The sequence below is a fragment of the Carica papaya genome, chromosome 8 (genome assembly GCF_054855325.1).
Source record: "Carica papaya isolate Zhongbai chromosome 8, ASM5485532v1, whole genome shotgun sequence".
In the NCBI taxonomy this organism is placed as follows: Eukaryota; Viridiplantae; Streptophyta; class Magnoliopsida; order Brassicales; family Caricaceae; genus Carica; species Carica papaya.
Window position 1 is genome coordinate 31,764,348 of NC_142316.1, and position 25,702 is coordinate 31,790,049.

The 25,702-nt window shown below is 34.2% G+C and overlaps 2 protein-coding genes across 12 annotated transcripts; one reads left to right on the forward strand and one right to left on the reverse strand.

Annotated features, from left to right (window-relative positions):
* Nucleotides 1-782: 782 nt before the first annotated feature.
* On the forward strand, nt 783-24,320 carry LOC110825266 (uncharacterized). Of its 11 annotated transcripts, none has more exons than XM_088209938.1 (14): nt 794-927; nt 1,224-1,266; nt 1,693-2,278; nt 2,413-2,565; nt 3,065-3,201; nt 5,866-5,937; nt 6,039-6,119; nt 6,221-6,250; nt 7,493-7,579; nt 8,936-8,996; nt 9,072-9,147; nt 16,876-16,949; nt 17,823-17,946; nt 24,184-24,320. In XM_088209938.1, the coding sequence occupies exons 3-14, from the start codon at nt 1,696-1,698 to the stop codon at nt 24,251-24,253; spliced, it is 1,548 nt and encodes a 515-aa protein (XP_088066064.1). In that variant the 5' UTR covers nt 794-927; nt 1,224-1,266; nt 1,693-1,695; the 3' UTR covers nt 24,254-24,320. The 11 variants fall into 11 exon arrangements, with proteins under 11 accessions (XP_088066063.1, XP_088066068.1, XP_088066064.1 ...); XM_088209943.1 differs by having other exon boundaries at nt 1,764-2,278; XM_088209935.1 differs by lacking the exons at nt 794-927; nt 1,224-1,266; nt 24,184-24,320 and adding exons at nt 930-1,047; nt 22,073-22,299; nt 22,517-22,831.
* Nucleotides 18,957-24,386, reverse strand: LOC110822777 (ras-related protein RABC2a). Its single transcript, XM_022052992.2, has 6 exons — nt 24,248-24,386; nt 23,677-23,745; nt 22,835-22,900; nt 21,875-21,996; nt 20,187-20,315; nt 18,957-19,365 (listed from the first exon to the last, which is right to left on the reverse strand). The coding sequence occupies exons 1-6, from the start codon at nt 24,384-24,386 to the stop codon at nt 19,255-19,257; spliced, it is 636 nt and encodes a 211-aa protein (XP_021908684.1). The 3' UTR covers nt 18,957-19,254.
* Nucleotides 24,387-25,702: the final 1,316 nt, after the last annotated feature.

Below are 25,702 nucleotides of genomic sequence, written 5' to 3' on the forward strand. Positions count from 1 at the left end.
TTTATGTGCCAATAAGTTGAGAGATAGATAACGAGATTTTAGTGCAATAGGCAAAAAGATAACGATAAAATACACTTAAAAATATATATGAATATAATAAATTAATTATTAAAATTTTAATATTTAACTTATTATTAGTTAGTAATATAAATTTTAGTTTGAACTCAATAATTATATATATATATTTTACATATAACTAGGTAATATAATAATTTACTATTAAGATAAATGATATTTTTATCCAAACCAAATATTATGGTAATAAAAATTAAGATCACAAAATATATTTATTTATTTTGAAGTTAAATAATAGTAAAATTTAACATTACATACACTGGTGTTAGAATTATTAAATATAACATATTTTGATATTTTTCTCGAAGTATTTTAAAATTCGAATACTATTAATATAACTTATAATCAAATTAAAATGGAACTAGCTGCCGACTAAGTTCAATATGCATATAGTGTGGATAGATTACAAATAATTAAAAATAAAAATTTGGTTACTCTTCTAAAAAAAATTAACATATTAAATTATATATAAAGGTTATTTCAATGTAATTTATCTAAAAGATTACTAGTGATAATTTTTTTAAAAAATGGTTGTTATAAAAAAGGTAATATAATATTACTCCAATTTTACTCAACTCAATAAATCAGAGAAAATTAGGGAAACAATCATAAAAAAAGAAGGCTTTATATAAATATAAATATTATAAATATTAATATGGTATTAACTAATTTTTATTTATTTATTTATTTTCGAAAGAAACAAAAAGGATCAAACATGACAACTAATCACCCACTAAAGTATGCTGGTACTCAGAGCTCGGAATAAAGAAGTCGGCCCAAATACTGCACTCTTCTTGAACGTTACCAATTCCTCCATCAATCAGGGACGTTCTTCGGACTTTGACGCTTAAGGTCTTCTTCTTACTTCGCTCTCCGTTGATCATCTTCACTTTTGTTATTGGAATTATAACAATCCGTATCATGATGGCCTTACTTTCATTTATATTTCTGTTTGTTTCCCGAGAAAATACGGTAACTGGATTACACTTATTTTTCCCCCTTGTAAAGTACTCAAGTAGGTTGATATTTGTATATATATCGTATTCCGGGTTCGGTTGCATTTTAAGTTAGTTGGAGGATTTTGCTTTACTCATTTCCCTTCTCCGGAGTCACGGATAAGTGAAATTGATATCGGATTTTTAATTCAGGTTCATAGTTTAGTTCCCTTATTGTGCCGGCAACCAAAAAGAGGTAACTATCCTTGAGTGTAGTAGTTGAGAATGGTTGTAGAAGTATCCTTTCTATTTTGGTGCTAGAAATTGCTGATGACTTGATGACAACAAATTTGATGAGACTGCACAAACTATTGTGAAATATTAAGAAATTTGGAATATCGGATTTGAAGACAATGTTATGGAAATTAGAGCTGTCTGTAATTTCCAGTTTCCACAAATTTTGGAAGTTTGAGTTCCTTGCTTAAAGCAGGACTGGGCCACGAGCTCAAAGAATAGTTTGTTGGATAAGTGCGAAAATTGCTTTTCATGTCTTCCTTACTGATGCTTCTTATTAGCCTGCAAAGTTTAATATTTGAATAATCTTTGCGCATAATTTATTCATCCCTAAGTTTAGGACCTGAGCCTATTTTATATTGTTTGTTTATTTTGAACTTTCTTTCAGGAGATGGAAAGTAACTCTAACATTAAAGTCCCATTTGAAAGAGATGCAATAGATTCTTGTTGTAATAACAGGGTTGAGAATGGCAAAGAAGAGGAGCATGGTGCAGGAGGGTTGAACGGAGATGAAGTAGGGCCACCTTGTGTTGGAATGGTATTTGCCTCACAAGATGAAGTCCGTAGTTATTATAGCAAGTATGCGCAGCGTGAAGGCTTTGGTATAATGCGAAGGAGTTCAAGGTGTAGGGAGGATGGGAAGCTTACTTACTTTATACTTGCATGTGCTCAATCTGGGAAGACCCGCAGCATTGCGAAGAAGAGGTTTCAGTTTAGGCAACTAACAAAAACAAACTGCAAAGCAAAGATTAATGTAGTAGTAGAACCAGAGGGATGTGTCCATATTTGTAATGTTGTGCTTGAACATAACCACGAGCTGAGTCCTGGAAAGAAACAGCGCAATATATGTAAAAGAAGTGGGACTCCTCGCAATAAAAGAAAGTATGCATTGGAAGAACTGGTTGGAGCACCCGTACAACTGGATTCTCGTCTAGCTTCTCGTGAATCTTGGGCCCCTTTGAATCTGCCATCAGGTGCTAATTATCTTCAGTTTGTTCTTCTCATGAAATGCTTTGCTTCTTAAGAACAATCTCAGTTCAACTGCATCGTAGTATCTATTTCACTTTGTGTTCTTTAGCTTTCTAACAATAAAGAAGGTCAAATCCAGTAGATTATACATTGGAAGGAGCCAACTTTCCCCATCAATTAGCAACTGTTAGCAAGCATCTCGTATATGCTAATAATACTGGGCATTCTGTGGGTGAAGTTATGTTCGGTCCTCACAAGAGAAGAAGTTCGGTTCCAGAAGCTTCCCAAAATTGTAAGTGCAGAGACCTAATTTCCACTTCTTTTCTTGTTTTGTCACTGTCAGACATGTAGGTGATGTACTTTAAGTTGAATCTGCAGTAGAATTTTGTGTCCTTGCAACAGAAGGATATCTAATTTCATAGCTGGTTATAGTGTTTAATATAAGCAAAAAAAAAAAAAAAATCATACAGAAATTACTCCTATTGGTACTCCACTAGGTTGTGGCTGCAAATATTTGCTTCATATTAAGATAGAAGACTTAGAAAGTAAAGAGGACTTTCTGAACCAGGATCTCAGGTTCTAAATGCTTTTGCTTATATCTGCATGCTCATCTAGTGCATGAGATACTTCCAGGGTGTTATTACAAATGAGTCCATATACCCTTTTGATTGTATTGTGTTCTACTTGTATTCTTCAATCAGAGACTGTACTCTGTATATTTTCTAGTTGACCAGCTCCTTTTCTCTATCTTTTCTGATTACATGCAAAACTTTTGATTGTAATTCTTGCAGCCCAAGATTCGTTAAGGCGTGCCCTTGCAAAACGGGCTGTGGGACTTGTGAAATCTGGAATGGTGGTTAGCCTGGGAACTGGAAGCACCTTATCTCTTGTTTTTGAAGAGCTTGGAAAGCTAATTAGAGAAGGAAAGGTGTGGGTTTTCCAAAGTGTAGCAGTTTCTTCTCTTCTTAATAAACTCGATAAGGAAAAGAAATCACCATCTGATCTCTCTCTGAAAAAGTATTATATAATATAATGAAAAATGTTTTTCTAGGGTGTACAATCTCCTGGATATTGTTGTCCATCTATTTTATGCTCTTCTTGTTCTTCATTGATTCTAATACCCATGAACCTGCCAACTGTTCACCGTAGAATTCATGTCTGAAACAATAATATAATATGATGAAAAATGTATTCGTAGGGTGAAATTCAGAGAAGAGGGAGAGAGAGAGAGAGAGAGAGGGGGAGAGAGAGAGATGGTTCTGAATAGTTACGTGCAATTGACTTTCTTGCTTGCTCTAACATTTGCTTTCAACTAACTACAACCACTAATGGAAAATCATTATTATAAAGGAAACGTTATGTTTGCTGTGTTACAAATGTTATGTTTAGAAATAACAAACCCCATTAGCTAGTTCCAATAACTACAGTTTTGCTGTCTGTAGTTTGATAGATGTTCTCCATCTCAAAAAAAATTTCTCATTAGTTTAAATGCAGTATCTATTCTTATTACATTGTTGAAGAATTTATCATGTGAAAAATAGAAAAATGTCATGAATGTTGAAATGCAAACACTAGAGAAGAATTAGACATGGGAAGTGATAGACTTATGAAGAGGAAAAAAACGCGTAGGGTGCAAGTGAGTGTTCACAATAAAGTACAAGACAAATGAGACAATTGAGAGTATAAAGCAAGACTAGTAGTAAAAAGCTATATCCAAATTTATGAGATAGACTATCAAGAGATATTTGTACTAGTAACTAAAGTGATATAGTGCAAATCTTACTATCTTTAGTAGCCCATTTTGACTGAGAACTGTAACAATTTGATGTAAAGAATGTTTTCCTACATGAAAATTTACAAGAAGAAATTCATACACAAATCTTTCTAGGATTTACCAAAGGAACAAGAATCAAATAATGTGTGTAAACGGAAGATGAGACTCTACGAACTCAAACAATCAATTAGCGTATGGTTTGACAAATTTGTGATAGTAATGATAGGCTTGAGATATAAGTAAACTCAGAGAGACCACGCCTTATTTATCAAGCGGTTAGATTAAGGGAGAGTTATAGCTCTCCTAGTATATGTTAATTATATCATTATAATATGAGATGATGAAAAAGAAAAATCGATGTTCAAGTACTATCTAACAAAAGAGTTCGAGATCAAGGAGTTAAAAAAATTGAAGTACTTACTTGGAATTGAAGTTTCCTACTCAAAATCAGGAGTCTTCATCTCACAGCAGAAATAAATCCATAATCTGTTAAGGGATATTGACAAACTAGTTTGTAAACCAAGTAGCATCTTGATCAATATCAATCATAAATTGGGAATAGTAAAGGAGGATACACAAGTAGATAAGAAAATTTATAAGAGATTGGTTGGAAGATTAATATACCTATTACAAACAAGACCGAACACTCCTATGCAGTGAGTATAATAAGTTAGTTTATGCACAACTCTAAGAAAATGTACTTATAGGTAGTCTACAGGGTGGCTATATTACCTAAAAAGAATACTTGTGAAAGATATTATGTTCAGAAAGAATGACGAGTTACTCCTAAAAGACTACACGGATGTAGGTTATGTAGGGTTAGTAGTGGATAAAATATCTACTACAAGTTATTGTATTTATTAGGGGTAACTCTGTTACTTGGAAGAGTAAGAAGTAAAGTGTAATTGCAAGGTCAAGTGAAGAGTAAGAATTCCAAGTAATAGCTTAAGAGAATGTGAACAACTACAACTGAAGAAAATTTTAGAAGATCTGAGAATGAAGTGAGATGCCTCAATGCGCTTATACTGTGACAATAATTGACCATAAACATCATTCATAAATCAGCATAACACGGTATGGCCAAACATATGGAGGTTGATAGACACTTTATCAAAGAAAAGTTAGAAAATGGTTTACTATGTACTCCATACATGCCTATTAGCTCAGAGTTTGCAGACGTGTTGATTAAAGACTTGAGTAATCCAACATTTCGGATTATTATTGGCAAGTTGAAGATGGACAATCTCTATTTCCCAACTTAAAAGGGAGTGTTGAAGAATATATCATATGTAATTAAGAGGGAATTATGTTAAAGAGCATTAGGGTAAAATACATCTTATATAATTAATTGTTTGTTTTTTCTATTTTAGAAAACCTGTATATGTAGGACATTGATATTCAATAAAATACACACTCAATTCTCAACATGAATCCAAAGTTACAAAATTTTAACTTTTAAGTAGTAATAATTGAGTATTAGGGCAATAAGGGAACAATTACAAATAAGATAATAATAGAAAGTGGTTAGAACCCGTTAGTGTTGGGAAGAGGCATAACTACCTTCTTTCTCTTGAAGCTGAAGCTTCTTTCTCTTGAAGCATATTTTAAGTTACAGAATTATAGATGAATGAAAGCCGAAGCTTCTTTCTCTTGAAGTCTCTCTCTCTCTCCGTGCCTGTCATGCTTCTGTTGTGTGTGTCTCTCTCTGTGTAATTTCTTGTCATAAATCTTAGTGGTAATCTATCGCCTGTAACTTAAAATATGCTGATAACCTCCTGTTCTAATATATGAGCTTTGAATTTACAAATTACCTTTCAGTTAAAAGATATTCTTGCTGTGGGAGCAAACTATCAGTCTCGCTTTGTGGCTAGACAGTTTGGGATGGAAACTGTAAAGTTCAGCTTATCTTGGCCGAAGTTCTCTTTTTTCTTTTTTTGTATGATGCAAGTTAGTTTATGTGTAATTCTGATTTGTGCTTGTGGGCACTTTAGGTTGATTTGAATGATGTCAGTGACATTGACATTGCCTTTGATGTGGTTGATGAAGTGGACTTCAGTAGAAATCTATTAAAGGTTGAAACTCTATTTGTCTCCTATCATGGTTCACATCTTAATATTTTTGTTTTTCCCATTTTCTATTATTTGTGCATTTATTAATATTCTTTTCTTGCCAGTGCAGAGGAGGCACGCATACTATCCAGAAGGTGATTCAAGATTCAGAAAAACTCTATATGTTTCTATATGAAATTCAAAAATTAACAGACGTATAGGGTGATTTATGTTTTGGAAACAAGGTTACTGCTGTATGGTTTCCATGAATGTTCTAAGGGTTGTGAGTTGTATCCGAAGCTTTATGGGTTTTTCAGGTTACACTACTAACTTTTAAATATCAAGTTTTCAACACGATCACGTTTTCCCCCCTACTTAATTGTGTATCCAAATTCATTGGAAATTTTTGGTAAATTATGCGAAAATATCATGTACTTTTACTGGGGTCATAAACTGAGACATATTTCTAAGTATCTTGTTAGGACCTATATCTTTTAAGTTATCTCAAAACTCAAAAGCTATTTTTTTGTTAAAATACACTGGATATTGAATGTCAGATTAGTTAGCTAGTAGTGAAATTTACACAGATGTATGTGGTTTACAAAAATCAAAATTTAGATCAAAATATTGAATGTCAGATTTAGTTAGCTAGTAGTAAAATTTACACACACGTATGTGGTTTGCAAAAATCAATTTTTTTAAATAAACAAAAGTCAAAATCTAGGCATGACCTTAATTTGAGACATCTGAAACTTCCAATGAAGGCTGGCTCCTTTAGGGTTATATCTTATTTCAGTAATGAAGGTCGATTAGGATTTGTGAAATAGGCTTAAGTTTTTTTTTTTTAATTTTTTTTTATAATTCTGAAATCATGTGGAGAATGAGAATATGTATTTTATTGAATATGAGAATCTTATATATACAGATTTATGTGAATAATAAAAGAAAATATACTTAATTACAAACGAGAGGGCTATATTACTAATATGCCCTTTACCCTACTTAATATACACTTTATACTTCTCAACTATACATATATATATACATATGTATATATTTGTTTTTATTGCTAGATAGTTCTATTTTTTTTAAACTTGTGAAGTGAAAATAAGAACTTTATACAAAAACGTAAAATACATATTATGTTGAGAGTTTTAGACACGATTGACATGTAACTAGTTTGTATTTGGATGGTACTCTCTTGGTACCTTATGCGTAATAATACTTTTTTTTTATTTCAAATAAAAAAAGTTGAGAATTTTAGACACAGTCCAAAAGCTAATTCGAGCAATGGATATCTCTCTTTCTCTCTGGTATACAGTTGAAATGATTGATATGGCCATGCTTCTTTCTTTTTGTGTAAGCTATTTAGTCGACTTGTTCTTCCCTTGAACCAGGTGGTTGATTCCATGGCAAAGGTGTGTGTGATATTGACCGATTATACCAAGGTTGTTCATCGGCTTGGTAGCAATATCCCAGTTGCGGTTAGTTTCTATCATTAACTCTTTAATTACTTCTTTGTTTTATAAAAAAAGAAATAGTTTTACAGTGAAGAAAGAAATGCAATGAAAGGCAGGATAAGCCATCATCTTACCACTAGAGACAATGACAAAGATAAACAACAGAAGCAAGGAGAAAAATCAAAACAAAATAGAATCACAATCACTTTGCTTCATTGGTAAAGGAAACTCCCTGAAGGACCTGTAGCCTAAAGAGAACTGTGAAACACCACCCTATCCCAAAAGAAAAATATTAGAATTATTTGAAAATGCTCACATCTGACTCCAACCGAAGGACATGTAACTATGTGAAGGTAACCCCTTTCAACAATATCTTATGCTCCTTATTCTGTCCAAGATCACATGAGCTGGAGATAAAAGTCTCCCAGTGAAGAAGACAAGCCTGTGAAACTCTAGTGAGGAGAATAATCTAGTTAAACCCTCCAAGCCACCTCACGAAGCAGAAGCAAATGATTAGTCTCTATCATTAATGGTTCTATGTCTCTTTTCCTTGAATGAGATGTGAGTTCTTCATTATTGCTGTTTCATTGATGCCACTATTTGGACATTTATATATTTCGGAATCACACTCACCTCTACTTGCTAATGATTTTAAGTACACAAGAATGTACGAAGAAATATGTTATAGTCAAACAACGAAATCCGACCTAATAAAATCAAAACTATAATATTATGAACATTGGGGTCCTAAAAACAAAAAACAGACCTTGGAACAGGTAAGTATAATCCACAATTTCTTTAATGTAAATAAATTAGAATACATGGAAGTTTGACCATCAAATTCTTACCACAAGCAAATCAGGAATGACAAATGGTCCTCCACGTGCTAGATTTCTGTCAAGCCCAAAGAATAATTCCATCTTGAAAGATAATGTCTTTGTAAAATCTGTGACATCTGAAAGCTTGGAAACAAAGATTGAAAGCCTAAGCAATGTAACAGAGGGGGTGATCGGTAGATTGCCTATCCAATCTAGAATATTGATGCAGATGTTCATAACGAAAACTTGATCTTAAGTAATCTAATTTCATGCTGTCCATAATGGAATTTCTGTGCATTTGGATGTCCTTTATGTTCTGCCACTAACATAGGATGCTTCCAGAAATGAAGATGTTTTAGTCTGTGTATGTGGATTGGTAATTGTTATTATAAAGGTTTAACAGGAATTAGGATGACATAAAAATCAAGATGAGATCACTAGAATTTCATAAACTCAATGACTGATTCTGTCCTTCACTTGTGTCCCCTTTCCTGCATTTATTTTAAGGAAATATGTAAATCCTTTTATTTTATAATGCTTATGTTGATAATCTTCTTTATAGGTTGAGGTTCTCCCTATAGCGGTATCACCCGTTTTAAGGCGCCTTGTTGCTCTTGGGGGAGGTTAGTGTTGACAGTGGTTTAGCAAGTTATTTTTATTGTGAGCAGCTATAACTGTATTTCTTGTTAATATTTCAGTTCCTGAAATTCGATCAGCTTTGAGAAAGGATGGTCCAGTGGTTACAGATCTGGGAAATGTGGTTGTTGATGTTGGGTAATTTTCAGCTACTTTACTGGCCTTTCATTCTCTGTGAACGTGTGTGCTGTGTTTAACAACTTTAGCTGGTTTTGATTTGAACATTTAAATCTTGATTTTTATTAGTTTGGTTCTTATGTTGATGTCTTCTCTTCCAATTTTAAGAAGTCGGTTTTTTAATAGAAACTTCTTTTAAGCTTGAAATCGTTGCAGGTTCTACTATGGAAGTAAGAAAAAATTTGAATATAATATGTCTAAGAATAAAATTGTCGGCAAACAAATGTAGCCTTTAAAGAGCACTAAATTAGGTATCGAGCATGAAGATAAACTTTTTTGATACGGAACTCAAGATCAACCAATGTAATCAATAACTCACACAATTTCATTAAAGGCACCAAAAGAATTTGATTTTATGAAAACTCTCCCTACTTAATCTTTTACAAGAATGATAGGAAATAAGATCACTGAAAAACCGAGAATTAAAAAAAGAATGGAAAAACGTCACAAGAAATTATCTTGATAAGTAGATTCACTTATTTCTCAATAAGAAGGATAAAGACACCTCTCTTGAATAAGACTCACAATATTATTAGTTTTTAATCTTGAATGCTTACAATGAATACTTGATGACCTATTTATAGGGTAAGCCATGTGAATAAGATGGTAATAAAAATCTCCTAATTAAAATTGTAATTACATAGGAAATTAATTAAAAATAAAGTTTAAATTCCTACCTAAGTGCAATTATATAGGAAATTAATTAAAAATAAAGTTTAAATTCCTACCTAAGTGCAATTAAATAGGAAATTAATTAAAATTAAAGTATAAATTTTTAATTATGATAGATATGATCTTCCCCATTTTCTTGACCAATTGCTTCCTTTTCTTACCCATTTCCATCATGTGCTTGAAGACAGTTGATAAAACCATTATGTCATTGGATTAATTGGTTGGGTAACTTATTTCCTTGGACTTCTTTAGTGGATTCAAACCCATCTTCCTCATTAATCCAAGTTTGGATGAGGAGTTGGAAAACTTGTTGTAATCCTTCGGTCTAGCTCTTTATTATGGGCACACTTGGCATGATGATGTCTCTTCCATGTGGTCCAAGATGATCCATGATCACATCATCTCCCTCCTATTCAAGATGATTCGTTCTCGAATCTGGATCTGCATCGAAAAAGGAAAGATCAGCAATATTAAAGGTGGTGGAAATGCCATACGTACCTGGGAGGTCTATCTTGTAGGCGTTGTCGTTCATGCGCTTCAAGATTTGGAACGGGCTAGCTCCTCTAGGGTCCAGTTTTGACTTCCTTGGTTTAGGAAATCTTTCCTTCCTCATATGGACCTATACCCAATCTTCAAGTTGAAATGTGACTTGTTTTCTTCTTTTATTGGCTATGCGGGCATATGATTCGTTCTTTTTCTCCAAGTGTTCCCGTGCCTTTTTGTGTATAGTTTTGACTAACTCTGCTCTTTGTTGTGTATCCAGATTAACAAGTTCCTGTAAAGGTAAAGGAGCTAAATCAAGTGGGGTTAGTGGGTTAAACCCATATACAATCTCAAAAGGAGATAAGTTGGTGGAAGAGTGAATAGTCCTGTTATAAGCAAACTCCACTAAAGGTAAATACTCTTCCTATGTTTTTAAATTTATAGACACATCCGTCAATCAGTGAATATTCCTGTTAATAGGGCTCCTAGAGTCTATTAACTACTTCTGTCTATCCATCAGTCTTGAGGTGACAGACAGTAGAAAATAATAGTTTAGTTCCCAATTTGTGCCACAAGACTCTCTAAAAGTGACTTAGGAACTTGATATTTCTATCACTAACTATGGTCTTGGAAACATCATATAGCCGCATAACATCACTGAAAAATATATTGGCTATATTCGTTGCATCATCTGTTCTATAACACGCTATAAAATGTGTCATTTTACTGAACCTGTCCACTATGACGAATATATTATTACTTCTTCGTTTAGTCCTTGGTAACTCTAACACAAAATCTATAGACACATCCGTCCATGGTACTGATGGAATGAATAATGGAGTGTACAGTTTGTGCGGTAAGGACCTAGACTTAGCCTACCTACATGCAATACACTTCTCACACACTCGCTCTACATCTCTGTGCATGTTAGGCTAGTAGAAGTGTTTCTGCAGGATATTTAGAGTCTTATCAACCCCAAAATGTCTCATGAGTCTCCCACTGTGTGACTTACGTAATAACAGTTCCCACTGGGAGCATACAGGTACGCACAATTTTTCATCTTTAAACAGTAACTCATTGTGCCTATAAAACTTCTAGAAAACACATTTTTTATATGCTGCATAAATATTAGCAAAATCATTATCGTTGGGATATAATTCCTTAATATACTCGAAGCCAAGCAATTTAGAACTAAGAGTTGTAAGTAATGCATATCTATGTGACAATGCATCCGATACAATATTGTTCTTACCTTTCTTGTACTTGATGATATAAGAAAATATTTTAATGAATTCTACCCACTTACTATGTCGGTGGTTGAGCTTACCCTGTCCCTTTAGATGTTTTAATAATTTATGATTTGTGTGGATCACGAACTCCTTGGGAAGGAGATAATGCTACCATACCTCCAGTGCTCTCACTAGTGCATACAGTTCTTTGTCGTAAGTGGAGTAATTAAGAGGTGCGCCGTTGAGCTTTTCACTAAAATAGGCAATGGGGCGCCCTTCCTGTAGCAGTATTGCTCCTACACCGATACCTGAAGCATCACTTTGAAGCTCAAATGTTTTGTCAAAATTTGGTAATGCTAGAATAGACGCAGTACACAACTTTTCTTTAAGTAAAGTAAAAGTATTTTCCTGTTTGTCAGTCCATATAAATTTTGTGTCCTTAACAAGTTCATTTAAAGGTGCAACTATAGAATTGAAATTTTTTACTAACCGTCCGTAGAAACTGGTTAGGCCATGGAAACTCCTCACCTCGCTTGCAGTCTTAGGCGTAGGCCAATCTCTAATGGTTTTTACTTTCTCGTCATCTACTTCAATACCCTGTGTGCTAACAATAAGGCCTAAAAAGATTAGTTTTTTGCTACAAAAGATACACTTTTAGAGGTTAGCATACAACTTTTCTGTTCGCAATATCTCTAGGACACTTTTAATATGCTCAACATGATCTTCTAATGATTTGCTATATATTAAAATGTCATCAAAGTAAACAACTACAAACTTACCAAGATATGACCGTAAAATATGATTCATTAAACGCATGAAGGTGCTATGAGCATTAGTCAACCCAAAAGGCAGAACCAACCACTCATACAAACCATATTTCGTTTTGAAGACAGTCTTTCATTCATCTCCGGGATTCATACGGATCTGATGGTAGCCATTCTTCAAGTCAATCTTGATGAAGATGCCTGCACCGCTTAACTTGTCGAGTATATCATTGAGTCGGGGAACGGGGTGTCTATACTTAACCATGATTTTATTTACGGTCCGACAATCCACACACATCCTCCAAGACCCATCCTTCTTGGGTACCAACAGGACTGGCACTGCACAAGTACTCAAACTTTCACGAATATGTCTCTTCTCCAACAACTCCTTTACCTGTCTCTGAAGCCCCTTTGTCTCCTTGGGATTGCTTTGGTAGGTGGGTAGATTGGGAATCAATGATCCGGGGGTAAAGTTGATCCGGTGCTCAACCTTCGTATCGGTGGTAATCCATCTAGTATCTCTTCTGAAAATGCATCCTCGAATTCCTGTAAAACAGACAACAGAACACTAGGCAAAGAGGGGTTAAGGTCATTTAAATTCAAATAAGTCTCTTCATACCGAAGTACAACTAGACTTTGTTTCTCACAATACACTCGCCTCAACTTTCTCTCCCTCACAAGTAGACACTCTTTTTTCTCTTGTTTCTCTTCTATCACTAGGCCTTCTATTTTCTTTTGGGTCTTTTCCTCTCTTAGTGGGCCTTCTATTTTCTTTTGGGTCTCATTTTGTTCACCCATTGAGCCTTCTCTGTTTTTTTTTAGCCTCTTTTGTTTTTTTTTCTTTTTGTACTGTTATTTCTTCCATTGATTTCTTTGGTTTTAAACTGGTTTTCACATACCTCCTTAAGTGTCAACGGGATGAGAGTGTGATTTCGTTAGTTGAAGCTAAAGGCATAGCGGTTCTTAAAAACGTCATGAGTAACTCGCCGGTCATATTGTCATGGTCGCCCTAATAAGATGTGACTAGCATGCATAGGTACAACATCACAAAGAACTTGATCATGATACCTTCCTATGATGAAAGTTATCATTACCTGCTTGTTTACTCGGATATCTCTACACTTATTCAGCCACTGTAGCTGGTATGGGTTGGGGTGCTTGGTACAAGCTAATCCCAACTTCTCAACAAGTGTTGTGTTGGCTACGTTGGTGCAATTACTTCCATCGATGATCATGCTGCATACTTTTCCACCCACAAGACACCGTGTATGGAATATGTTCTCTCTATGATCATCCTCCTATTTTATTTGGATGTTGAGGGCTCTCCTTATAACCAATGACTCTCCTTGAGCTGCATTCTCATTCTCCTCATCCTCATCCCCTAGTGATGACATGCTATTGCTTTTAAAGTCGCCATTGATCTCGTCATTGTCTCTTAATAGCATCACCCTCTGATTCGGGCATAGGAAAGCAATGTGGCCGGATCCTAAACACCTGAAACATTTGATAGTGCTATGTTTCTGAGATAAGATAGGTGTTTTACCTTTATAGTGGAGTGTGGCTACCTTCTCCTTCTTTACTTCAACTCCTTTCATTTTCTCTCTCTTTGGCCATCTTGAGTTAAAGGTAGGAGTGGTATGGAATGTTCTCTTACCTTTACTCTTTAGTTGTCTCTCAATCTTCATGTCCATGTGGACCATGTCCTCCACCTCCACATAGTGTTGTAATTCCACCATGTTGCATCATTGAGACCTCCGAGGAATCTCGCTATGGTTGCTTCGAGATCTTCTTCTATATTAGCTCTGATCATATCTATCTCTATCTCTTTGTGGTAGTCCTCAACGGACATAAACCCCTACGTTAAACACTGTAACTTTTGATGCATTTCTCTATAGTAGTAAGAGAGTACGAAACTTTTTCGCATGATTGTTTTCATCTCTCTCCAGGAGGAAATTGGTCGTTCTTCATTACGCTGTCTAGTGAGGAGTAGTTGATCCCACCATACTAAGGCGTAGTCAGTGAACACTACTGCTATTAGTTTGATCTTTTTTTCTTCGTGGTAGTGACAATCAAATACTAATTCTACCTTCCTCTCCCACTTCAAGTATGCTTCAGCATCATTCCTATCCTTGAAAGGTGGTATTCTCATCTTGATGGAGTTAATATTACTATCCCTCATTTTTTTCTCTCCTCTCCACCCTATCTTCCTCCTCATCATTACAGGACCCAGCCTCATCGTCATGGTGTTGAGTCTTAGGTCGTCTGGTGTTTGGGGTCCCTTGTCTTGCCTCACTTCAGCCACCACTTATATTATCCACTTTTTTACTGAATCATGTCAACTCTGCTTGCATAGCCTCCAGAAAGAGTCTTAGGTCAGCAGGGTTTTGGTGTTCGCTTGACATCTTTAGATAAGAGTTCCTGAAAAAGAGGTTAGTAATCACAAATAAAGATTCCTCACTGGTTCTCTCGTGTTTTACTCACTTGGTTTTTACCCTCTGATTTTCTCACACACTCTTGTCTTTTACCTTTCTATCTCCCACTCTCAAGTTGAGTGTCAGATAGTATCGGATAGATTCTCTTAAATTAAAGTATTCTCAAGTATTGTTTTAAGACGCCGTAAGGAGTTCTATAGAATAAATACTGCATTAATACTAGAAATAAGAGTATAACACACAGAGGAAGAAGTAGTATGTTATCAATTACGTTAAGCTCTAAGATGCAATTTAGATGCTTAGATTTATCAGGGAACTAAAGTTTGGAATAATAAAAGAAACTGAGAGTAGAAAAAAAAAAATTGACGATTTATAGAATATGTAGGGATTCGGTATTGCTCCAAGGAGAAATCCGAAAGATATTTCTACCAATCTATTCCAAATATACGTTGCATTCGGGAAAAAAAAAGCCTTTAAGGAACTGTGTAAGTGTGGATGCATGTGGAAAAAAAAAAGATTGTAGAATAAAATAAACTTTTGCCTTATGAAGATGTGGTTCTTGCACTATTTCAAAGAAGGATGGTTGAGTACAAAAAATGTAAGTACTTTCCTGATGGGATTTCTTTCTTTTGTTTTCTTTCTTTTCTCTCTTTTTTTTTCTCTTTTTTTCTTTCTTTTTTTGTACAGGAAACAAAATTGTAAGAAAAGTAGATTAAAAAAATTAGTACTTAACAACGATTTTATCAAGTTAAGAAAACGTCAATTGAGATTACGTCTTGCTTAAATCGATGTATGAGATAACTTTTTTTTTTTTTGAGTAGATGAACAAAAATAAATAAATAAACAAATAAACGGTGCAAGAATTTAAAAATATAAAAGTAAAATATAATAGATTTAGATGGAGTCAGAGCTCTGATATCAAATGATGCGGAACCCAAGATCAAATATCGTGATTAGGAACTCACACAATTTCATTCAAGGTACCAAAAGAATTTGATCCTATGAAAATCTTCCCTACTTAACCCTCTATCAAGAATGATAGGAACTAAGATCACTAAGAAATGGAGAATTAAAAGAAGAATGGAAAAACACCGCAAGTAATTATCTTGATAAGTAGATCCACTCCTTGTTTAACAAGAAGGATGAAGACATCTCTCTTGAATAAGACTCACAATATTATTAGTTTTTAATCTTGAATGCTTACAATGAATACTTGATGACATATTTATAAGGTAAGTCATGTGAATAGAATGGTAATAAAAATCTCCTAATTAAGTAGGTACAATTACATAGGAAATTAATTAAAATTAAAATCTAAATTTCTAATTATGATAGATATGATCTTCCTTATTTTCTTGGCCAATTGCTTTTTTTAGTGGATCCAAACCCATCTTCCTCATTAATCAAAGCTTGGATGAAGAGTTGGAAAGTTTGTTGTAATTCTTGGGTCTGGCTCCTTGTTATGGGCCCACTTGGCATGATGATGTTTCTTTCATGTGGCCCAAGATAATCCATGCTCACATCATTATTTCTATCTCAAAAAAAAAAAATGGAAAGATGAACTACTTTTAAACAGTTATTGGGTTTGGAGGATATGGCTCTTGGTATAACTTCCAAAGGATAAGATATGGATTAACATATAGCTGATGAAATTGAAAGATTCTTGCAGCCAGGCTCAATAAATTGGGTTTAAAATTTCACTCATGTCTGTAGTTTTTGCCTCTTTGGAAGTTGGAAGAGGAAGGAAATTGGGACTCTTCAAGACATATAGTTGATGGATTAACATATAGCTGATTATACTGAAAGATTCTTGCAGCCAGGTTCAATCAATTGGGTTTAAAATTTCATTTATGTCCGTTGTTTGTGCATCTTAGGAAGTTGAAGAGGAAGGAAAATGGGACTCACTAAAGGCATATTTTAAATTCTTTTTTAGTCCATGATATTGTGAAGGGACATTGATGAGTCTCGGTCATTCTAAATTGTAATTATACAGCTGTTCAAGAAATTTTTCACTTTTCAGTTGTTGATGCTGAGTATTCACTCAACTAATCAATTAATTTTAACTACATCTTTTCTTTTTCTGTGTATCTTCCTGATGTTGTTTACCAGCTTTCCCAGTGGAATACAGAGTCCAGCTGAGCTTGAGAAGAATATTAATATGATACCGGGAGTAGTTGACAATGGTAAGAAAAATGTGGATTGTAGTCCCTTCCATGCATATAAAATTGTACATGCATCCGAGAAAAATGAATTTGACACATGTATGAGTACATGCTAAGGAACATGATGTTCTAAGTATTAATCATCCCCATGTTGTATTAGCTATCCATGGGAACATCTGAGTTTCATGTTAGAAGGGAGCTTCGATTCTTACAAGGTGCAGGGTGTTTGGTGAATACATGTCTGCCATCCTGCCAGATATTTATATGTGATGGACTAAATATTCTTACCTGTAACTGATGTTGGATGTTGCTCCAATGTGAGGGTAAAATATGTTTCGTCTTTTAGGAGTTAGGCTGTATGGAATGCTGGTTATCAGCTATTGGGACAGCGTGCATGACAAATTGACCAGTTAGAATGGCCTATGAAATGTCCTACTATCCTGGTAGTGGATTGATTCCACTCTTTACCAAGTACAGTATTCAGATTCTGAACTTTAATTCAGTCCCTTTTGATATCCATGCTTGTGGAGCATTAGTTTTCTATTTGTATTTTAATAAGCAAAAGTAACTCTGAAAAATTTTCCGAAAATTTTGGACATTCCTAACTTTCTTCTTGGGTGCTATTGTGGCACCACCGAGTCATCTTGAGGAAGTAATTTTCTTATGTTTATAGTGATATTTTTAATAACTTTGTTTAGTACTCGATGCAGTAATCGAAGAACTATTGCACAAATTTACTAAACTACTTTGAAATTTTCAAAAATTACCATAGAGGCATGACATCTCAAGGCCCCATAAAATTTCCTCTTCTTTTAGTACTCTCTTTACTCGGAAGCTAGATACAGTTATTATCTCTGGCAGTACTGACACTAATTGTGCCAAGTTAATCTGCAGGCATTGTTTCTGGTGTTGCAGCTTGTGTAATAGTTGCAGTCAAAGATGGAGGTAATGTCAAAGTGATGAGTTTGGAAGAGTTTGTAGAAGTGGTACTCGGCCGGAGAGATGCGAATTCTACCTTGTAACATTTCTTTTCTCCTTTACACCACTTTCAATTTTGAATTTTGCTGTAGCAGTCGGCATTAGGAATAGAACAAAGAGAGGTCTTATAGAATATTAGCCGAATGTAGTCCATAAGTATAGACATTGGTTACAGAGGAGGGTAGTTGATAGCAAAGCTTTTGTATATAGTGGGGACCTGGTTTTTACTTGGTGGAAATAATTTCTTAATTCGAGCTAGCTCTTGCTTTCTCTCTTTCTCTCTCTTCAAGATAAAATCCTAACAAGTCAGGAACAATATATCACTTGAAATTGACCCAAAAATTCTACCATCAAGCAATGAAGACCACTTGGGAAATTAATCGTTTTGAGTATTGAAAAGTTGCCAATCTTTGTTAATTAATTGAAGAGGGCCACAAATACTTTTTGTTAACCAACCAATTAATAATGTTGCAAGTTTTCAGGCATTGAAAAGTTGCCAATCTTTGTTAATTTAAGTCCTAACAACTATATATCCCTATTATCTTTAGGACAAAAAACATTATAACTCCTAATTCAATATGGTTAATTTAGCTAGAAATGAGATTTTTCTCTACTACATGAGAATAAATTTTCAATGCATAAAATCAATATATAGGTTTTATTTATAATAAATTTAGAAATATTTTGAAAATTACTACGAACTTCAGATTTAATTAACTAGTAAATGTGCAAATTGAATTAAAAGATTAAAAATATTCACCTCCTATGAATTTCAGATTTCATAAATTCCGTACAAAATGCTGTATGACTCCAGTTTTATCTGTCTTGGAGAAAATTTCAACATTTTCTAGTTAAATTAAGTGTTAATTTACAAATAAATTTCGTTAAAATCTTAAATTTGTTTCAAAGATATCCACTTTTATCAAAAATATCTTTACTGCTGAAAAATAAAAACCAAAAGTATGCTAAAACACACGTTTCTCTACCACAGAAATGCGGTGCTTTTATCACAGACATGGCATGAAGAGAGCTTATATTGAATCAACAAGATACATCCCAAATTTGTCTTTTTTTTTCTTTTTTCTAAATGGTTAAATATTGGTGGCGATACATTAAAAAATAAAATTAAGAAAGAGCAGAAACCAAACAAATTTACACAAACCAACACTTGTTATTCAAGTGTCAATTTTCCCCAGAATTTATGGTATAGCAGTAGCTAACTGCATCTCAATGACAACACCGGCAGAATGAAAAATAGGAAAAGAAATTAACATATACATGATCTGTCCACGAGGTGTTAAGAAGGGGGAGAAGGTTCTGTTCATTTGCCATCATGTCTGCAAATCATTCAAGCACAACAGCCAGGACTAGGAGGAGCCTTGTATTCTGGTTTCTGCTTCAGAATGTTTCTCTTCACTACCGTGGATCCTTCTTCCAAAAGACTAGGAACCTCCATTATCTGTAAAAAATAACCCATGGAAAGTTGAAATTTCAGAAGATAAAAAAACCATGACTTATTCACTGGTTTGAATTATTCATGTTAATGTATAAGTCATAGATTAGATCATTTTTTATTGGAACTAGAAAGTCTAATATTCAAATCCTCTTTGCTGCAAGGTAGGGTGGGCCTTATTTGACACACCCAACAGTTCAGCGTTATCTTTTTTTTTTTTAAAATAAGCAATTCAACTGCTTTTAGCTAAAAAGTCAGCTGTTTTTTTCTTTTTTTTTTTTTTAATCTATAGTAAATAGCAAATAGAGATGGGTGACCAACTATCCCACCAGAATTCATGTAAGTAAAAGAGAGTCATAACTTCATTATTTATATTATATTTGACACACAATTTTCAATCAACTTAAGTTTCACTTCTCTTGCGGAACTCAAAGTGGAGTTGTGATGGTTCAAACAATGGCAACGGAATGAAACAACTGTAAGAAAAAGAAAAGGAAACGGAAGATCAAGTTGGACATTTCATAGTAAGCATTTAACACTTAATCTTCTCATGCCCTGTGCTAAGTTTAGTCATACAATGCCAATATGAGATGCTTACTACTCTAGAAAGGAGGAAAGAGACAGGTGGGTTTATGGCAAACTAAGATTATCTATCAAACTTCAATATCCTCGTTGTATCGAAAGCTGTCTTGTTTCAAACTTTATTTCTTTTAAGAATATTTTAAAATTTGAACTACTGTGAAAATTAACAAAACTCGTGTTTAGAAAGGTTAATTGTTCCATTTTAATGCAAATAAAAAATGTTGACCTTTTTCACAAAAGATTACCTTCAATGCGAGCTCTTTGAAACATTGATCCACGTTTTCTCTGGTCTTGGCACTACATTCAAGAAACAAACATCCATGCTCTTGGGCAAGAGCCATACCCTCTTCTCTACTTACAGCCCTTTCAGTGTCCTGAAATCATGAACAAGTTGAATTTAAGCATAATATAAATAAAAGAAAAGACAAACTTTCTGATTGTTCATTACCAAATTCAGTACATAATAAAACAAGAGAGGATGTCTATTGAGCATGGAATGCTATCCCAGGACAAGAGAATGTCCAGTATTGGATTCAACACATTCCAGAAACGACTGAGGATCTGTATGGCTAAGCATAAAAAGAATAGAAAGAAAAAAAAAAGTTCAATTTATTCGTAAACTTGAATGTATCACTAACCCATTTGTAACTAAAAAGAAAAGCATGTTACAGTGGAAGTGTGAAGTTCATGCATCAAAACGATGCTAGCAACAGGAGTTCCCATATCAGCCTTCTACCATTTCGTTTCAACTATGAAAGTTTATTGGTGGAAAAATCTTGTTTAACAAACTGTGCATATATGTCCCAGAAAGGAAGAATAAACACTGTGTTACTTGACCAGACCTCCATATTTTATACAAGAATCAAACTAACAGGAAGGGCCACAGTGACTGTCAAGCTGATTATGGTCGATTCCTCCTCAAGAGAAGGCTTTCTAATTTTTAAGATATATATTAATACATTTCCAAAAAAAAAAAAAGGAAAGAATTACATATCAACAAAAATGGTAAAGTAACAGAATGATATGGAATACTGACATCCTACATTCTAGAAACATTAGGCAGATAGGACCAGAAAATTGAAGAAAATTCATTTGCTCATCAAAATCTACTTTTTGTTTGGCTCCTAACTGATTTACTAACGTGGTTACTTTAAGACATAGGAAATATCTAAGACAAGAACATACTCTGTCAACTTTCAGGTTATCTGATTTGTAAGTCATATATCAACATTTTTTTTGAGATAAAATGTATAAGCAGTATATTAATGTCATAGCATCAAGAGGGTGCAATCCATATACAAAAGATATTTACATCTTAATAAGACTATCTATGATATGTCAAAAATTCTCCACCCTATACATGTCGTGTTCCAAAAAAATAGAGCCAAAATAATAATACTAACTATCTTTAATTTTAGAAATATCACTCTCCACTCCTTCAAAAGCTCTTCTATTTCTCTCTTTCCACACCACCCACAAAATAGTCAAAGGAATAAGTTTAATATATTTCTTCTTTTTAAGTTATATATCAACATAAATGGTAAAGTAACAGACTTATATGCAATATTGACATCCTACATTCTAGTAGCAATAGGCAGATAGGACCGAGAAATTGAAAAACTCTACTTTTATATTGGCTGCTAACTGATTTACTAATGCGGTTATTTTCAGACATGGGAAATATCTAACACAAGAACTACTCTATCAACTTTGATGTTCTCTAATTCTTAAGCTATATATCAACATAAATTGTCAAGTAACAGACTTGATATGCAATATTGACACCCTACATTCTAGTACCGATTAGGCAGATAGGACTAAGAAATTGAAGAAAATTCATATGCTCATCAACTCTAGTTTTAGCTTGTCTGCTAACTGATATACTAATGTGGTTACTTTTAGACATAGGAAAATATCTAACACAAGAACTTACTCTATCAACTTTGTTCCCAACAAGCATCTTAACACAATCTTGATTTGTAGAGTAAAGGTCCACTTCTTTAGCCCACACATCTGACAAGTTTGTAAAGGTTTCCCTTCGTGTCACATCATAAACTGTAATAGAAGCAAAAAACAAAACATATCAGCGATCAATCTGTAAGAAATGTCATAAACATGTATTTGATGATAGCAGGTACATTGCGGACATTTTGTGACTGTGAGTCTGCAAACACTGACACGAGTAGAGAATCAATGCATCCGTTCACAATCTCGAAGTGATGCAGAAAGACCAAACAAGCATACTATTGTACCATTGACGAGGGCTGCTACAATTATACAGAAAAAGGTCTCAAAAAGCCCGCATGATAATTGGGCATAAGACTCAACTTTCTAAAGGTCAAATCAAGGAGATAATAAGTAAGCTTCCATTATCTTGCAGAGTTGTTTGTGATCTGCACTGTCTTACAAAGTTATAAAAAGTAGAAGTGCACTATGACTAATTTCTTTCCGTCCAACCTCATTTGGTATCACATTAATGGAGTCAGAGAATTGCATTTATATCAAAAGATCTTAACTACATAGCAAAGAATTCTTTGGATTATAATAACTTCATTTTTTTTTAATCTTTTTTTAGCACTTCAACAACTGAATGATGCAAGGAGATAAGTCCTTAGACATGGAAAGCAACCACATCAACAGCACCCAAAGAGGGAAGATATTACCCCTGGACTACATCCCAATGGCCTCCATTAATTGCAACCTCATCTTGCCAACTCCTGCACAGCCATGCCATTCCGACCATTCCAAGAGAAAGTTCTTGTTTATAGTTTAGTGTGACATATGGAAATATCCAAGGCATCGGTTTGTTTTTAGACATTTTGTGTCAGCAATCAACTGAATGTTCGAAATTTAGAATAAGTGCTAGAAGTTTCAAATGGACTTGAAAATATACCAAGAATAATCCCCTGGGCACCTCTATAGTAAGAGCTTGTTAATGTTCGGAACCTCTCCTGTCCAGCTGCAACAAGTATTGGGATCTCAGAAAACATTATCCATACACAAACATGAATTTTTTTTAATAAATATTCACTACTAAAAGAGGCAAGAATAAGATGACGAATATAATGATTCATACACAAGAACAAATGCATGTTTTACTACTTATAGATCATTTAGCTACAGAGGATACATATATGCTTAGCTCCACAAATTAATTCAAATGACAATTACGCTCAGCTGCTAGGGAACTTCTAGTGAAAAGTAATTAAACACCAATTCACAGTAAAGGGAAAAAGGGGAACTAGCAAAAGCATGTGGTTCTGGTGAAGCTTTCTCTTGTGTTCTATATATTATTAAGTCTATAATCCAGGCAAAGATTATTGACCTTGACTTAGGAGTGTAAACTAGTAACTATTAACATGTACAGTTGACAATAGTTAAGCAACCACTGGATTCACCTACGCTTCGACAATGTAAATTCTTCAAAAAGGACTCGGCTAAGTGATAATACAATGTATAGTCTAATCTCTAGCCAGTGCAGGAACGTCAAAAGGAGAAGTACTCTAAGCTTGAACATAAGCCTGGTTAAAAGGCTATAGTAAGTGTTCCTAAAGTAGCAAAATTCTCTGTTGCATAAGTAGCTATCTGCTCGAATGGCATCATGCCCTGAAGTCATAATTGTTATCATTTGCGCTGTATAACCTTCATCCATATTGTTCATATCTTTCACGTTTTACCTAGTCAAAATTAAAGGCAGAAAGTGTAATGAAACCACGGAGTACTATAACTGCATACCAGTATCCCAAATTGTAAGTTTTAATCTCTTGTCACCCACTGTTAGCTGCTTGATCTTGAAATCCACACCTGCACACAGTTGGGGGAAATACCCAAGAAGGCAAATCAAAGATAAATGAAAAATCAATGAAACAACAAGAAGCCAGACTGCCATCAATCAGTTAAAATTCCATGTAAAAGCACAGTGGTCATTAATTATGTATGCACAATTCATCATTAAAAATGTATAATAGCCAAGAACGGTAAAAAGCCATCAATGCACAAATACATTGATTGTGTCTTAATAAGTTGACCTCACTTTTGCTGAGTTTTAATATTCAATCATAGATCCAAAATCAATGGACTCTATTTGCTAGCCAAGTAATTATTTGCCATGAAAAGACTAAAAACACACAAAGTGATAATATACTATATATATGTATATATTATCTTTTGTATTTTTCAATACGGCCAATAAGGGAGAGGACTAATGGTCTCCTTTCTTGTTCTCATTTTTTATTTCTCCAGCAACCAAACAGAATTCAAGCTCAGAATAAAAGAAAGAGAAACAAACAGGAAGCTAAGCAAGTACCAATAGTAGGGGCTAGATCTTCTACAGAACTGGAAATGAAGCTGACAAGAAGACTGCTTTTTCCCACGCCTGAATCTCCGATCAACAAGATCTTGAATGATAGATCATACCCACTGCTCTGTCCGGAAGAAGATCCCATATTCTTTCCAAAACCAACTCTGCAACTCAACTCTTCTTCTTCTTCCTCTTCTTCAGAAAATTTTCTAAAAAAATCTAAAAACCCAGTATCCAATCTTTCTCTCCCTCTCTCTCTCTCTCTCGCTCGCTCGCACTATCTGCCGTACGCAGCAATTATCATTAGGAACCTCTGGATACTTTCTCTCTCTCTCTCTGTATAAAAAGGTACAGTGAAAAAGAAGAGGAAGAAGAGGAGCAAAACGGGGGGAAAAGCTTAATGGCGTCAAAGTGTAATATATTCTTATTCTTTTAAGAAATGGAGAAGCTAAAGAAAACGGCTATGGAGGAGAGCACCTGACCTGACACCAACGTTATTCTTTGCTTTCTTTTTCTTTCTTTAGCTTTCTCTTTCTGAAGATGCGATGCCGTTTTCATGTCCTGCGTCTTAACCCTCTAACCCCACCTCGGAGAGGGTGGTGTCCACGTGGCACTGTACGCGAATGCTGGTAAGAAGAGAGAGGTTCACGCGGGTAAATGTTGCGCGTGAGTACACGCTCCGACCGTCAGGTAAGGTGCCATTGTCATTAACTCATTACTCCATTAAAGAGCCACCCAACAGAAAACTTGACCGACCATTTTTGCATGCAGGCAAGCAAGCAGGAATTTACCATTTCATCCTCCTGCTTCCCGTTAATTCTTTTTTAAATAAAATAATATATATATATTTTTTTTTCAAAGTTTCTAATTCGTATAAATATATGTGGCTGTTTTTAAATAGAAACAATTATTTTGTATTTCTGGTCGTTGGAAAATTACCTTTTTTCTGATCTCCAAATGCAGCCAAACAAGAGTATACCATTAATTTATTCCCAAGAAAGTACCATTTTTAAGGAGATTTTATTAATTAGCCTATTTTTTTGTTCATGAGTAATACCCAACAAATTTTATGAACTGGGCATAATAAATAAACATATACCCACTTAAAAAAATAATAACTTTAAATAAAATAATAAGAAAACCAATCAATAAAAATGAAATTACCCAAAATAAATTTACAATTTGGTACTAATTTTACTTGCTAAAGAAGTTGAAAGAGAAGAATTGTATGTCAGTGTGGTGGCCGACACTCTGTGACCCATCAACGTTTTTAACTCCCACTGCTCAATCATCACATTCATCTTTCGTAAACTTTCTTAAAGTTTTTTCCTTTTTAATTAATATCACCTTCCAAAACAGTTCAGAGTCTTGATCTCATCTACCCACAAGATTTTTCTTTTTTTCTTTAAAAGAAAAAAGACAACAAAAAGTAAACGAACATTCATTATTTAATAAATTAAA

What these genes read in the sequence shown, in the direction of transcription:
- LOC110822777 (XM_022052992.2), bottom strand. Translation starts at nt 24,386, where the DNA reads ATGGGATCTTCTTCCGGACAGAGCAGTGGGTATGATCTATCATTCAAG. An exon ending in AGATCTAGCCCCTACTATTG is followed by an intron (nt 23,746 to 24,247) that starts GTACTTGCTTAG and finishes AACTGTGTGCAG; the next exon opens with GTGTGGATTTCAAGATCAAG. An exon ending in ACTTACAATTTGGGATACTG is followed by an intron (nt 22,901 to 23,676) that starts GTATGCAGTTAT and finishes TACTTGTTGCAG; the next exon opens with CTGGACAGGAGAGGTTCCGA.
- LOC110825266 (XM_088209933.1), top strand. Translation starts at nt 997, where the DNA reads ATGATGGCCTTACTTTCATTTATATTTCTGTTTGTTTCCCGAGAAAAT. An exon ending in TCCAGAAGCTTCCCAAAATT is followed by an intron (nt 2,566 to 3,064) that starts GTAAGTGCAGAG and finishes TAATTCTTGCAG; the next exon opens with CCCAAGATTCGTTAAGGCGT. An exon ending in GCACGCATACTATCCAGAAG is followed by an intron (nt 6,251 to 7,492) that starts GTGATTCAAGAT and finishes CCCTTGAACCAG; the next exon opens with GTGGTTGATTCCATGGCAAA.